The following is a 16,660-nucleotide window of genomic DNA, read 5'->3' on the forward strand; positions in this document are numbered from 1 at the left end:
GGTAATTTAGGTGCTAGTTATAACATCGAAGTGGGTTATATTGATTGGTTAAGTTTCCATCACTACTAGAAAGGTTAGCTACGAAAACGTTCTATTACATTCTAGATAAATCTCAAGAAAAGCCTCCGTAGTGTAGTACAAGTTACAAGCATTTAACGATTTGTTAGAGTTTAAAGATCTATAGAGTAAGTCTATGCACAAACTATTCCTATTTATGAAAATTGTATGAACAGTGCGTACATAAGATTTCCTCGGTGCAATTATGAAAATTATTGTTTTTTTTAAATACAAACTTATATTAAACTCAGTAGGTCCGTCCTGAACAACTTTCAGAGTACAAAGTTTGTCTATGGTGAATCCTACGAAATTAATTATTAGATGAATGCAGATTCTTGTTATTTTGGGCTAATATTAATATTGCATTTCGCTATTATTTATTTACTTATTTATTGATTTATACTAACTCGGAATACTCGGAATCTTAAATAATATCTAAATATATTTTTAACGTATGTATTTGTTTAGTACCCTTGGATCGATACTATTGTAAATATTATATGTATCTTAAGTGTCGCAGTAGCCAAGGGTGGAATATTTAAACAACTGGCTCCGTTGTCGTCATCTCATATACATTTTCAAACCAGTTCCGCGACTTGGAAGTTAGTATCCGCCAAATGGCAGTATTCATACAAAACTGAGACGTATCGAAAGGCAAGCTCTATTCTTGTTTCACGTTTTGCCGCAGCTTTGAATCTACAGCAACTTTTGTGCTGATGTCGCGAAGAACCCGAAGCAGACAGGAGTGGGAGGTGTGCGCTTCTACTCTAGCTAGGAAAACTACAAATCTTATCCGACGTATCGTTGAGAACCTGCAGGTGGAACCGAACCCTAACAAAGAACTTATCGCCTTATCCATTGGTAAGTTAGTTAAGTTATCAATACATACTACGACGCATCATTGGAATATATTTCTAGAAAGTTGCATAATTGCGTAATTTTGCGTGTGGTTTAATTTTAATAGGAGATATAATTTTAATTTGATCGGTAATAAAAGAGCAATGTAAAGAAGTGAACAGTTGTATAACTTAAACAAATAGAAGATCCAATCTGATTTAGAACCTAGCAAAATTTAAGATTTTTATGAAACTTGAACAATAAAAATCTGGAACATTCCAGTAAAATCTTTCGATTTTTAAAGATAAATTGTAAATGGGGAACGAACTTTTTTAGGCCGAACTCAAAGAGTAAAATAAAAATATTACACAGGTAAAACGAATTTTGAATAAAAAAAATAAACTCAAAAATATAATTAATAAAGCATCCTGAAACAAAAATGTCAATATTCCAATCCAAGCCATATGCTTTACAAAATTCAAAGGACGCATAAGGCGAAGCAATATGGCAAGATAAGCATCAAGGCATGTCTAAATTATTTATTAATTTAAAGTTTTAAATAATTATTATTTACAACATATGTACCTGTTACCATCAAATTACGTTCTATCTAGATAAATAAATAAAACTTTTGTATTTCACAAAACATAATGTTTTGTGAAATACAAAAGATGGCCGAGATGGCCCAGTGGTTAGTACGCGTGCATCTTAACCGATGATTTCGGGTTCAAACCCAGGCAGGCACCACTGAATTTTCATGTGCTTAATTTGTGTTTATAATTCATCTCGTGCTCGGCGGTGAAGGAAAACATCGTGAGGAAACCTGCATGTGTCTAATTTCAACGAAATTCTGCCACATGTGTATTCCATCAACCCGCATTGGAGTAGCGTGGTGGAATATGCTCCATACCTTCTCCTCAACGGGAGAGGAGGCCTTAGCCCAGCAGTGGGAAATTTACAGGCTGATTATGTTATGTTATGTAAAACATAATTACTAATTATTATTTTTTACTTTTGATACAGAGAAGTAATCATGTACTTGAGGCTTTACAACAAACAACAATAATTTTGTAATAGCAACATAAATCGAAGTATTTAAAGAAAATAAATCGGATTGTTGTGAAATGCTTACAGAACTGGAAAAAGAACTGTTAACAGTAAAATACATTTGTATAGTTTAATTTCTTATATAATTGAAGACTAAATTATAAACAAAATATACATTAGTTCAAAATCGAAAATTATTACTATAAAATTCTACATTATTATGACCGCGTGAAATGATCGAAATGATGGCAACAATGCTTGCCAGTATTTCTTCGTTAAATCGCAATTCCCATATTTTTTTTAACTTTAATTTGCATTTACATAAGTTATCTTAAATTATTATTAAAACAAGTAGTAACAATATAATATTTATTCGAATTATAAATTTATAGTCAACGACCTAGTTATATTTAATTATTGGTCAAAACATATTTTAAAATAAGTATATAGTTTTAATTTTTTGTGTATGAAACATGTATAAAACACATTTGTATTGAATATTAACAAATTGGATACTTTATTTCCTTTTTTTTAAATCATGATTAATTCGTATCCATTTGTTTTTGGTCGAAATTGAATGTTTTTATATATATTTATGCTATACCTATTGACTCTATTATTTTTTGGAAAGGAGTCTATTGGGTCAGAAATAATGCGTAATTCAAGGTTAACACGATCCAAACTTGTCTTTAAAATCAATTTATTTTCAAACATAAAATCATATGAAAATCGTTATTAATGTTATTTATTAATCGTTTTGTTTGTGCACTCTGAATTTTCAAAATAAAACAATTGCCAAAACAACATAAGCAATTAACATATGAGTTGTTCATGATATCTTTATTGGTTAATGTTAAACTACCCTTTTAGGTAACTTTCGTTAATATAAAACCAAGTTAGGTTTATACTTTATTTAGTAGTTTATGTATAGTTGATAATCATCATCATGACAGGTTAAGTCACATTAATATCAAATGAATAATTTATTTTTCCTTTTTTGTTAAAATGATAATACTAATATTATAAATGCGAAAGTAACTCTGTCTCTCTGTTGCTCTTTCACGACTAAGCCACTGAATTTGATGAAATTTTGTATGAATCAAGCTTGAACTCCTATGGAGGACCGATGTTCCTAAAATGCGAACAAAGCCGCAGAAGTAGTATTATATAAAAACAAGTTGTGATGAAACCGCGCGTGTTTCACCCGCGTTAAGCGTTAAAGCTCCGCCCTCGTGGGTCGTAAGCGCATGGTAATGTAATCTATAATCTTTATTAAAAAATGGAACATCTAGAGCAAAGTCATTTTTTGAACATCGGCGCGATAGATGCTGAGATTACCGCATTCAAACAAACACAAAGGACAAACTTTTTACTTCATAATATTTATACAATACTTCTATTTTAATTTTTTTTACCTATGTAGTATAGACCAATGTTTTTTACTTGCGTTCCTAAACCATTAATTCGATTGACTTCAAATTTTGCACAGATATTATCAACATTAACTATAATACTTTCGGATCAAAATATCTTGATTTATGCAATATCATTTCATGACTAGTAAAGGAGGCATTATTTTGTTTTATACTATAAATTATGTTGAAAATAAATTTTATAGATAAATATTATACGAAATCTTTTATGTATTACGAATTCAATATTGTTGAAAATATAAACATGGAGAGATGTTTTAGTATTGCAACTTGACGGTAGATAGTGATCGTTAGATAGATGAGAAGTCGGAAATTGCTATAATTATATTGTACTCATCCTATGTGAAATTCACAGGTGATCCAACAACATTTGGAAATTTAAATCCGCCGGAACAAGTTTTACAAGCTGTTCGCGATAGTATTGAGCTAAATACAAGCCGAGGCTACGCCCCTTCTAAAGGGCATTACGAAGCAAGGGTTGCCGTAGCAAAATACAGCGCTCATCAAGGCAATGTTCACCCAGATGACGTTATATTATCTAGCGGCTGTTCACATGCGATTGAAATGGTTATAACAGCACTTGCAGATTGTGGTCAAAATGTTCTCATACCCCGGCCAGGTTTTTCTATATACCAGACTCTAGCAGAAGGAATGGGAATTGTTATAAAGCATTATAATCTCCTGGTAAGTCCTTGAGTTTTACATATTACATAATGTACAACTCATTGAGATACATATATATATATAGAGACCATCTTAAAATTACATTACTACAAATTATAGTGCCAAAAATATGTGATGGACTCCCACAAATGGACACCATCCCATGTTTTTGGCATCATTTTTCATGAATCTTCAGTTATTAAACTGTTAAATGTCTAAAAATTATTGAAATCATCAAAACAATTTATTTTTAATAAAATGCATGATGTAAACAAATTACGTCAGTGACAATAGAACGTGGACAATTTCAATATAGTGCTACGAGTGATAAAATACTAGCTATTCTAGTCAGACAAACATGAATCGTTAATCTAAGTCTACTATTTTGATGAAGGTGTAACAGGCTTAAAATAAACTACTTATTATTGCCATTAACAGGATTTTCGGCATATCACCTCACTTCATTTAACATATACTATAACCGTAAACGAGTTTGAGAAACAGAACAAGTTCTGTTTCATTGTGGTCCTTATTTGCATATTTGCGCCGCATTCTCTAAACAACTTATTAAATCCTGCGTTGTGTGTTGATTATATAATAATTCTTTAATAATAAAAATATAATAGAGATCATACACAACTCGCGTAGCGTGTTTCGTAAGTAATTGTAACTCGTTGGGACCTTATTGGCAATAATTATATATTATATTTTGTGAATAAGCATGATAAAGCATATTTTATAAAATATATCATATTTTATTTTACAGCCAGATGAACAATGGAAGGTTGATCTTGATGATTTAGAAAGCCAAATAGACGATGATACTGTCGCTATAGTAGTCATTAACCCATCCAATCCTTGTGGATCCGTATATGACAAAGACCACTTGAATGAAATTTTGGATATAGCTTCAAGGAACAGAGTGCCAATAATAGCTGACGAAATATATGAACATTTTATTTTTTCCGGGAATAAATTTACAGCTATATCGTCTTTATCCCAAGATGTACCTGTTCTTACATGTGGTGGACTCACGAAACGGTTCTTAGTACCAGGCTGGAGAATGGGTTGGGTGATCATACATGATCGAAATAATATTTTAGGAAAGGAAATACGACAAGGTTTATCAAACCTTTCGATGAAAATACTCGGTCCGAATACATTAATTCAGAGAGCTTTACCTGCTATTTTAGAATATACGCCGCAAAGTTTCTTTGACGACGTGTTGTTGTTTATTGAGGTGAGTGGAAAGTTCCATGGCGTCATGATGCAATTTGTTTTTAAATGATTTTATTATGGGATGATATAGACTTAAAATATAGTTATTAACGAGTCGTACATAATAGTCCACTCATTATAGACTAAAACCAGGTCGAGAAATGCAAATGAACCGAGAAGGCACATTTTTGGATATGTTGTGAAAAGGGTTAGAAAAGCTTAACTTGAATCGACCTCGATTTCCTATGTGCCTCCGCCGCCATCTTGAAAAAAGGCCTGACTGATGTTTTTTGCGATAGCTCGACTGAGTGTCGTGATACGAGAATTATGATAAGATGCTTTTTTGTTGCTTTATTTACGTTCTACAATTCAGGTCCTATACATTTTTGAGCTACGATTGATGGTTATCGAGATATTGAGAACGAAACTGAGAAATAAAGTCATCTTGCAGTTACGACGTTTTTATAACATATTTAAAAATCAGCTTTCTCGGTTCATTTGCATTTCCAAATGTAGGTATATAATGACTGGACTATAACGTGTATAAAAATACATTAAAGAACATTCTTTTTTTCATTATATTAATGAAATAAAGTCACTTTTTTTACAGGATCAAGCGAAACTCGCTTTTGAAGAACTTCGGCACGCACCAGGATTACGACCAATCATGCCTCAAGGAGCAATGTATATGATGATTGAAATTAAATTATCTAATTTCCCTGAATTTAGCAATGAATTCGAGTTTATAGAGTGTATGGTATCAGAACAATCAGTCTTTTGTTTACCAGGGACGGTAAGATAAACATTTTTTATAATTTAACATATCTTTATATTACGCTAATGTCTTCTTTTGCGTACATGAACAATAACTTCGCTATTCGATATGATGTTCATGCTAACTAATTAGATAATAATATTGACCACGGCGGAAAATCTCAGACTAGTCATTTGCGCAGGAGATATTGCACAAGTGTCTGCGCAAACACAGGTGAGGTGCGTAAACAAGTTTATAAGTTGTTGTAAACGAATTTTTATAAGATGGCTAGATTGTAACTTTTAGTTTATTCCAGTTTAATTATATTGAAAAGATCTCATTTAAAAGTAAATTTGTTTAATAACAAATATTCTCTTTTCAGTGCTTCGACTATCCAAACTTCATGCGAATTGTATTAACAATACCTGAAGATAAAATGCGAGAAGCATGTCAGAGGATCGTATTATTTTGTAAAGAACACGTAGTTTTTAGTGAGAAGAGAAAAGATATTGAAGAGGATGTATCGATAACGACGGATGTTCAAGTTATATGTGACAATGACGCTCGCGTAGCTTAGGTTAATTAAATAGTATAATGCATAGCTTGAGGCTCTAATTTACGAGCGTGCCACAAGCTTGCGATATAAATTGCAGTGGTTTTACTTGCGTCATTCCTGGCCCTCGGGCAGACCAAACTATTATTTTTAGAATTTGTTAATGCAACATTTCTGGTGGATAAAAGATATGTTAATAGATATAGTGAGCTTCCAAAACTGAAAAAAGCCTGCTCGTCGATCAGGGTCCATACAAATATTTTATAAAAATATTGCTTTAAGGAAAGAAGAACTATTGAACAACCTCTGAAATGCAGTTTGATGTCTCCCGACATGTTTGTAACGTCTTCATTGTTGTTTTGTTAATTTAAAATAATATAAACCACACCGATTTGTAGATTAATGTCTGCTTAATTTACTTTAAGAAATCAAGATTAATATCTTATGTAACCAATTGTCTTTTTTTTTGCAGTCCTGCTCTTTGACGGGCAGATATGTACCTACAATTTTGTATTTTTATTAAGTATACTAAGGTAAACTTAGTTTTATTTAAGTGTTGAGAAAAAAACGATTGTGAACTAATAAAAGTACTTTCATACTGTTTTATACAAAATATATACAAAAAATTATATGAGATAGATAGTTAAGATAGTATGTTTGTAAGAAAATATACGTTTCCAGCAAGAAAAGTTTATAGCAAAATTAGTCTTTGGAAAATTATTTATATCTATTACTATTTGTACATACCAACCTATTTTTTTTTTTTGTTTTAAAAATACAGTTTTTTTTTGTATCTCGTTAACCTGAATTTTTGCTTTTTAGTATTTATTGTAAAGTTTACAATTGAAGTCAATTTAAAGTATAACCATAACGAATTACCATAATAAAGTCATTTCTAGTAGTTACCTACTAATATTATAGTCAATGGGTACTTACAGAGTGCATGATAATGAAATATAATAATAAGTCTATTTAGATATAATTGTAGCCAGTGGTTTATATAATTAAGTTTTTACTTTTGTTATTTTTTATAAAATAAATAATGAAACCAAGAACGTTTTTTTTTGTTTAAGTCGACTCCCCCATGGAATCTCAACTTTGTCATGTGTTCCCAACTGTCTATTTATTGACAATAGTCATCTCAAACTCAGAGGCTGTCTTTATAATCATTAATGTATTTGTATATACTAAAAAAGTTCCCACGAAAAAGAAATATAATGAAAATAAATTATACTAATTTTATAAAGAGGTAATTTTAGTATGTTTGTCGTTTCCTAAATATTACGTCTTCAAAATTTGTACAGAAGAAATCATTAATAATAGCATATAGGTATATGCTAATAATTGTTTTATAGTTTTAAAAAAATCGGTATAAAATCATTAATTTTACCCGTACGAAGTCGGGACAGACAGCTAGGTATAATTCATTATGTCATGCAAACTTATTCTATTTGACCATGCTGTAATATACCCAGGTTGTTGTAATTATGTGGATTTCATTATCACTAAGTGGTAGTGCCACACTGCATACCTTCGGGTTGCAGCCGAATGGGCCGGCACGCCCGGGGAAGTACCACTCTCTCACTTAAAATCGGCGAAGAGTGGTAGCTATGCTACCGCGTTTCGTTCGGTATGTGAGAGTCTCGGAGACCCGATCCCCCTCCCCCAAAACATAATGGTGGTGCAGAATTTGGGTTTATTATCCCAGGAGGGTACCATCAGCGACTGCGGTTGAGAATCCCTCTCTGGGCATCCATGCTCAGGACGTACACCACCTAAGCAGGGATGCCCAGGCTGACCTCCGAATTCTGGGGGGGGGGGGGGATTTTGCGCTCGCCACTGTTCGGGGCAAGCGGAGCAGGCATTATAAGGCAACCCCTACCACCCTCACTGTGGATTGCAACATAAGAGGACTCAACTCCAACTTGAACGCCGTCCACCGTCACTTGAGACGGCGAAGCCGGCCTTGCTCTTTCTTACCGAGACCCAGATATCCTCTCCTACCGATACGACTTTTCTCTCTTACCCCGGGTACAAATTGAAACATTCCATTGTACCACGAGCTGGGGTGTGCGTTTACGTCAGAGATGATATCTGCTCTCGACGCCTCGGCAGCCTTGAAGGGCAGGACCTATCGATTATCTGGCTGCGCGTAGACTGCGATGACCATCCGCGAATCTACGCGTGCCTTTATAGGTCCCATAGCGGTAATGCCGAAACCGACCGACTGGTTGTGCACGTCTAAATGGCTACAGATTGCTGCTGCAGATCCCATCCGCATAGATCGTAGTTCTTGGCGATTTTAATGCACACCATGCCGAATGGCTTGGATCGCGCACTACCGATCATGCGGGTGATCTCGACTTCGCTTTAGAATATGATTTGACACAACTAGTCACCTCGCCAACGCGAATACCAGACGTGGAGGATCATACACCTTCCCTGTTGGACCTTTTGCTGACTTCCCATCCGGATGGTTACCATGTTATCGTCGATCCCCCTCTGGGCTCGTCGGACCGCTGTCTCGTCCGGAGTACAGTGCCGGTTGCGCGGTACTCACGACCTCGTTTCGTGGGCTGCCGCCGAGTGTGGCACTACAAGTCAGCAGATTGGGATAGGATGCGGTTCTTCTTTGCATCCTTCCCATGGGGGCAGGTTTGTTTCTCGCCGGATGATCCGAGCGTTGTTGCTGACTCTGTCACCGATGTGGTACTTCAGGGTATGGATCTATTCATTCCTTATTCTGCGGTCCCCATCGGTGGCAAGTCTCAGCCCTGGTTTGGTCGTTTCTGCAAAACGGCTTCACCCCGAAAATGGGAACGCCAACAAGACTGGGCTAACGCATCGGCGTTTCGTGATGTAAATACCAGCGCATTCAGAAAGGAATATAACTCTGCCTCTAGGTCCTTCAAAAACGTGATTGTTAAGGCGAAGACGGAGTACATTGGCAGAATTGGCGAGAGACTGGTGCGCCTCCCTTCAGGAACACGTGCGTTCTGGTCTCGCGTTAAGGCTGTCTTAGGGAATTTCTGTCAGCCCTCTTTTCCATCTTTGCACAGGGACGGTGAGTCATTGGCCCATACCGCGAAGGAGAAAGCTGATCTTTTAGGCTCTCTCTTCGCGGCGAACTCGACTCTGGATGACCGAGGTTACGATGCCGGAGGTTAAATTCCGGCAAAGTGCAGTTCGTAAAGCACTTCTTTCCTTGGATATTCATAAGTCGACTGGACCCGATGGCATCCCTCCAATCGTGCTACAGACTTGTACTCCCGAGTTGGCGCCTGTCTTAACGCGTCTTTTCTGGCAATCCTATGCATTCGGCGTCGTCCCGAACTCCTGGAAGACTGCTTTGGTGCATCCGATCCCTAAAAAGGGCAACCACTCAGACCCGTCCAATTATAGGCCTATAGCCATCACCTTCTTGTTCTCCAAGGTAATGGAGTCCATTATAAACTGCCAGCTCCTGCGGTACCTAGAGGAGTACCAGCTGATTAGCGACAGCCAGTACGGTTTCCGTCGGGGTCGCTCAGCCGGTGATCTTCTAGTTTACCTGACTCATAAAAGGGCGGAAATAGTTGAGAGCAAGGGGGAGGCATTAGCAGCCAGTCTGGACATAGCGAAGGCCTTCGATCGCATGTGACACAAAGCGCTTCTTTCGAAGCTTCATTCCTATGGGCTTCCCGAGAAATTATGCAATTGGATTACCAGTTTTTTGGCAGATCGGAGCATCAAAGTCGTTGTCGACGGTGCATACTCTGACTTAAAATTCGTCAATGCTGGTGTTCCACAAGGCTGCGTTCTATCAACCACTCTGTTTTTTCTGCATATCAATGACGTTGCAAATCAGTAACATTCACTGCTATGCAGACGACAGCACCGTGGACATCTCATAAACCGGCCGTGCTAATATTTTTCGGGAAAACGTCGAAGAAAACCGGAACAAACTTGTGTCTGAAATCGAGTCTTCGTTAAACAAAGTCTCGAACTGGGGCCGGCGAAATCTAGTCCATTTCAACCCCAAAAAGACGCAAGTTTGCGCGTTGACTGCTAAAAAAACACCATTTGTCGTATCTCTATGATTTGAGAACATTCCGTTAGCCCCCACAGCTAGTATCGGAATACTTGGCGTCGATATTTCGAGCCTCGTTCAGTTCCGCGGTCAATTGGAAGGCAAAGCCAAATTGGCATCAAAAAAGCTCGGTGTGCTCAGCAAGGCAAGACAGTATTTCACGTCGGCCCGTCGTCTAAGACTCTACAAGGCACAAATTCGGCCACACATGGAGTACTGCTCTCACCTCTGGGCGGGTGCTCCCCAGTACCAGCTCCTTCCATTTGACCGTATCCAACGTAGAGCGGCTCGAATTATCGACGATCAAGCCTAATATATGAGAGCCGAGATGGCCCAGTGGTTAGAACGCGTGCATCTTAACCGATGATTTCGGGTTCAAACCCAGGCAGGCACCACTGAATTTTCATGTGCTTAATTTATGTTTATAATTCATCTCGTGCTCGGCGGTGAAGGAAAACATCGTGAGGAAACCTGCATGTGTCTAATTTCAACGAAATTCTGCCACATGTGTATTCCACCAACCCGCATTGGAGCAGCGTGGTGGAATATGCTCCATACCTTCTCCTCAACGGGAGAGGAGGCCTTAGCCCAGCAGTGGGAAATTTACAGGCTGATTATTATGTTATGTTATAAGCCTAATATGATTGATGCATTAAATAAGTATATTAGGTACTTACATATTAGCGTTTTATCGTACCGACCACTTTGATTTGAACGATCTCCTCTTTGGTTAAGAATCCCTAATTCAAATTTATAAATTCATTTAGCTGGTATATTTGGGTTTTGAAAACAGTGATTCATTTGTTTTTTCCTAATTTTTTTTTTTGGCGTCTCTTATTACCTCAACATGGAAAACATGAAATATCAGTATAATTACGAGTACGAGTTCTACCGTGGCACCAGTGCTGCAGAAACAGCTCGAAGGATTAATTATGTGTATGGCGTTGTGGCGTTGTGTGTCACAAAAGAGAGCACGGTACGTTTAGGGTTACAACGTTTTCGTTTTGGAAATTTCGACCTTCAGAACCAACTCCGTGCACGGCTGGAGTTCAAAGTGAAAGCTATTGTGGAATATTGTGGAAGCGGATCCATCACAAAGTACTTCAGAGATAGCTGCAGGCTTCGTGGTAAGTGGTAAAACTGCATTAATCTACTTGAGGCAAATCGGGAAAGTAAAAAAACTTGAACGATGGGTATATCATGAATTGAGCGAATCCAACTTACAAACACGCGTCGACTGCTGTGTTACTTTGCTCAACCGTCACAATAATGAAGGGATTTTAAATCGAAACGTTACTTGTGATGAAAAGTGGATACTGTATGATGATCGGAAGCGCTCGTCGCAATGGCTGAATCCTGGAGAATCAGCCAAATCCTGCTTTAAACGAAAATTGACTCATAAAAAGTTACTTGTGAATGTTTGGTGGACTAGCGCTGGTGTCGTTCACTACAGCTTTCTAAAATCTGGCCAAACGAATACGGCAGATATCTATTGTCAGCAACTGCAAATCATAAAGGAAGAACTAACTGCTAAACACCCGAGATAAGTCAATCGCTCTAGGCCACTGCTGCTTCACGACAACGCAAGATCACACACTGCACAACAAACAACCACTAAGTTAGATGAGCTACAATTGGAATGACTGCGACATCCACCGTCGATCTTGCTTCAACAGATTTCCAATTTTTCCGGAATTTGGACAACTTCTTACAAGGATAAAAATTCAACTCCGATGCGACAGACCAAACCGCCTTCAAAGAGTTTATTGATTCTCACCCCCATGGTTTTTTTAGTAAAGGGAGCAAAACTACCTATGAGATGGCAAAAGTGCATAGATAACAACGGTGCATACTTTGATTAATTACATATATTATACAAAATAAAATTATATTCCTCCCGGACAAAACGCAAATTTCACATGTAAGGACGTAATACAAATAGTAAAAAAAATATATTTAAGTATCTTCCAATTTATAAATGTAACACCTAAACATATTTATTAATTTTTTGTTTGTAAAATGTAACAATTTTAAACCAAAAATACCTAGCAGAAAATAGTAGAACTAAACATAAATAGCTCAAATAAATAGTATGTACATAAAAATATTAAAAATAATTACAGAGTATAACAAAAATAAATCTTTGAAGGAGGATATGTCACAAATAACTAACTAACTACACTAAATTAGATAAGGGGATGGAGAATAACTAAAATATATATAATAGAGAAAATACTTATATTATTGGATAATTATAAGATTGGATGTTTAGAGACTATTGGAGACAGTATTAGCTTAAAACGATCGCATGCTTTTATATCGAAAGTCTGGCGCCGTCGTAACAGCAGTATTATCAAAGATGTCAAATCTAGAACAATAATTATTACTGTCATTGTCACCTAAACTCGTAGTTTTAAGTGGTGTATAGAATACAGAATTCACGTTCATTTATTTATTGAGTAAAAATTACAAGATGTCTCAAGTAAAATCCAACAAAAAATTTAAATGGGCATTAGACTATAATCAAAAGTAAGTGATTTTTTCCAAAATTTGCTTTGTAATTACATTATCAATTCCATTACATTAATCAATGTTTTATAATTACAGAAACAAAACCCAAGCGGCTGAATTACCCTCACCACCCGGTTATAGTCAATCTGCCAATGCTAGCTATACAGAATCATCAAAGGAAACCGACTCTAATTTACTTTTAATAAAAAAACTTTGGGATGTTGCCCTTGGACCTTTGAAACAGGTGCCTATGAATTTATTCATAATGTATATGGCGGGAAACTCTATATCGATATTCCCCATAATGATGGTGGGTATGTTGATAGTGAGGCCAATTAAGGCATTATTTTCAACTCAGAGCACATTTAAAATGGTTGAAGGTACTCAAGCAGCTGGGCAAAAGTTTGTTTATATCATTGGAAACATAGTAAATATATTTTTAGCCCTCTATAAGTGTCAAAGTATGGGATTACTACCAACCCATTCAAGTGATTGGTTAGCATTTGAAGAACCAATAACAAGGGTTGAATATGTTGGAGGTGGTTTATCCATGCTTTAAGTAAAACAATACATAAATTCTGTTATATTCCTACTTTCCTTTATTTAAAATCATTACAATATTATTTACAATAAATAAAATTTAATAAATGTCTTGGTATATCCATTTCAATCCTTTCCATTTTTGTTGCCTTCATTCATTTCATCTAGTTTAGCCTTTATGAAGGCTTGTGCTTTTCCAAATAATACTTTGGGGTCTTCGACTTTATCGATCTAAAAAAAAAAGTTTATTAAACTGAAAATTTGAAGTTGTTTAAAATTTTGATTATATATGTCTGTTTTTGTTTCAATTTGTCAGTTTTCAATTATGAAAGTGATATATTTTTTAGTATATATATTTTTTAAATTAGCTGTATCTTAAAGATAACTATGAATTATGACCACCAGATGAACACTGGTTTCTAAAAATATTTTTGATGCTAATAAATGAGTTTTTTTGTAATGCGGAATTGAGAAAACTACTTAACCAATATACATAGAACTTATCTAGAAGTAGCGCAATTGAGAGATTTTAGCACAAATTATTAATACATAAGTTAAAAATTTGGATAATGTCTGATGTGACAAAAGTAAATTTCATCTTTGAATAATAAATTATTCCTGGTTCAAAAGAAGTTTAGCAACAAAAAACAAAACAAACCATTTCTTTTATCCAGAGCCCTGTCACATTCCTGAGCTGTTTTCTTACAGAGTAATTCAACAGCACCCTGCATCAAAAACATACTTGATAAATCTTGGTAATTCATCAGAAATGTGTCAAAAGAGGCCATTACAGTAATATAAAAATAATATTTGAACCAAGAATAATTTTTATGTACTTTTTTTTTTGGCTAATGATAAAAATTTTGGCATTATCTATATAATCATTTTGTTTAATAAAAATGAATATGGCCTCCTTTGTGAATCCAATATACCTTTACTAAAAATAAAGTGTGGCAATATTGCAAATATTTATTTAAATTATTCATAACAAATTACTGTTGCTTGTTAAATTATTCTAGACTGATGATTAATTTTCAATGTTGCTGTAAATAGTTTTACAAACATTAAAACAAACTTAATTTATTGATCAGATACTTGGATATACACATACACGGAGACCATGGATTGATATGAAAAATAGTGTTTAGTACCCTGATATGTATGTTATATTTAAACAGGCACTTTTTATACCTGATAATTTTGTGCTATGTAAACACCTGTGTACACACCCGTTCCAAAAATGATCTGCAAAATAGAAAAATTTTGGTTAAATTAATTATATATTTTTATTACAAAAAAAATTAATGGATGAATGAAGATATATTTAGTAACATTATTCTAGGACATACATGTATAAATAAACAACTAATATTAAGTTTAAATAAATTGAATTCTCTTATATAACAATATAAATAGATATAGATATATATTTAAGACCTGTTAAAATTAAATTTTAAATAATTAAATTAACTGTTAAAAATTAAAAAAGGACCCATGGATCCCATGAATAAGTATCAACCAGACAATAACATTAAAGTTTCTCATTAATATCTCATTTTTCATAAATAATTTGTATGTCTAAATAGTTGGTACTTAACTTACTGTAGTTTTTAAAACAGATGTAAAACAGCCCATTGTTTGACCTTTTATTTATTTATTTATAAAAATATATTTCATTCCTACTTGGTAATTTAATGTTCTACATGTTTCACAAATAAAACAGCTTACAACTGTTGTGTATTATTGACATAAAAAATGATATTTATTATCAAAATTGATTTTCTATATTTGAAAGTTTCTGTCAAAATTAAAATGACAAATTGTATGACCGATTCTAATAATGTTAAGATATACATAGCAACATATTATACCTACAAATTTTTTAAAATCGAGGTTTATTTCAAATAATAGTTTCAAATGCATTAATACTTGATAATTTATATTTATCAATATAACAAAAAAGTCTTTCATAACATTACAAATTATTGGGTGAGGAATTGAGTGTTCTAAGTTCAAGACTAGACACTAGTACACAATAATAATATAAGTTTTTCACATAATTGTGATTATTTTTAAGTAAATGTATTTATTAATTTTAGTAATATTTATAGTAAAATTGGGACAACTGAGAATTAAAAAGTGCATAGTCATTATTGCCTAAAATAGCATGAATGATCTCTTTGTGTTCATTGTATGAATGTCTCTAAAAACTGTTACAATGGGTTCTTACAACGTTGTAAATTTGTAATTAGTAGAATTAACTATATTTTGTAAAATTAACTGTACTTACCAATCCTTTCAACATTTTGCTTAGAAATACCATGAAAACTTATTAATTTATTAGCTTATAGTAAGATTTTTGTAAAAAATGCTACGAGGTCGACTATTCTACGTTCAAGAAACTTTATTTTAAGATATTTTTAATATCATAATAGCCCATACCAGCTGACGATGACACTGGTGACAGTGATGTTTAGTCGTTTAGTGTTGCCAAATAAACTAATTTAAAGAAATAATTGCCTACATAAATTTTTCATTTTTTTTTTCACATGAGAGAATTATTGATTGATTGTACTCTTATTATTATTTCAGATAGGTAGGCGGCCTGGCAAACATTAGATATCTGATTATCTTTTACATTGTCAATGCATTGCCAACCTTGGGACCTTCAAAAGCTCCATCACGCCATCATACCGCTTTTGGAAAAAATTGTTTTTTTTTTTAAATACTACAAATGATGCATTTTTGTAACTACGTTAAACTACAGACGATTTAGCACTCATTTTACACTTTATGTCGATTTATTTTTAATATTTAAAGTGCTTTAAGCAGTATTAATTGATTGATTGATTTTTCTACATAATCAATGAAACTGCAAAAAAAAAATAACGCTTACTTCAATCATACGCATTGTTTTTATTTTAAAAAATGCATTAAATACTTTAGTTTATCCCAAAACGGGTTCCAGTGTGATGGAG

At 34.4% G+C, this 16,660-nt stretch overlaps 2 protein-coding genes and 1 long non-coding RNA gene across 3 annotated transcripts; 2 read left to right on the forward strand and 1 right to left on the reverse strand.

Moving 5' to 3' along the window:
• Positions 1–627: 627 nt before the first annotated feature.
• Positions 628–7,617, forward strand: LOC113394328 (tyrosine aminotransferase). The gene is made up of 5 exons (XM_026631596.2): positions 628–918; positions 3,730–4,058; positions 4,804–5,277; positions 5,866–6,048; positions 6,392–7,617. Exons 1-5 carry the CDS (start codon positions 774–776, stop codon positions 6,584–6,586), a joined length of 1,326 nt encoding a protein of 441 aa, XP_026487381.1. The 5' UTR covers positions 628–773; the 3' UTR covers positions 6,587–7,617.
• A 5,384-nt stretch (positions 7,618–13,001) lies between these two features.
• LOC113394329 (ER membrane protein complex subunit 4) lies at positions 13,002–13,793 on the forward strand. The gene is made up of 2 exons (XM_026631598.2): positions 13,002–13,160; positions 13,239–13,793. Exons 1-2 carry the CDS (start codon positions 13,105–13,107, stop codon positions 13,699–13,701), a joined length of 519 nt encoding a protein of 172 aa, XP_026487383.1. The 5' UTR covers positions 13,002–13,104; the 3' UTR covers positions 13,702–13,793.
• LOC113394330 (uncharacterized) lies at positions 13,719–16,150 on the reverse strand. The gene is made up of 3 exons (XR_003368566.2): positions 15,973–16,150; positions 14,874–14,927; positions 13,719–13,913 (listed from the first exon to the last, which is right to left on the reverse strand). It is a non-coding gene; the product is annotated as an uncharacterized LOC113394330 (long non-coding RNA).
• Positions 16,151–16,660: the final 510 nt, after the last annotated feature.

This window comes from Vanessa tameamea, chromosome 4, assembly GCF_037043105.1.
Source record: "Vanessa tameamea isolate UH-Manoa-2023 chromosome 4, ilVanTame1 primary haplotype, whole genome shotgun sequence".
Classification (NCBI taxonomy): Eukaryota; Metazoa; Arthropoda; class Insecta; order Lepidoptera; family Nymphalidae; genus Vanessa; species Vanessa tameamea.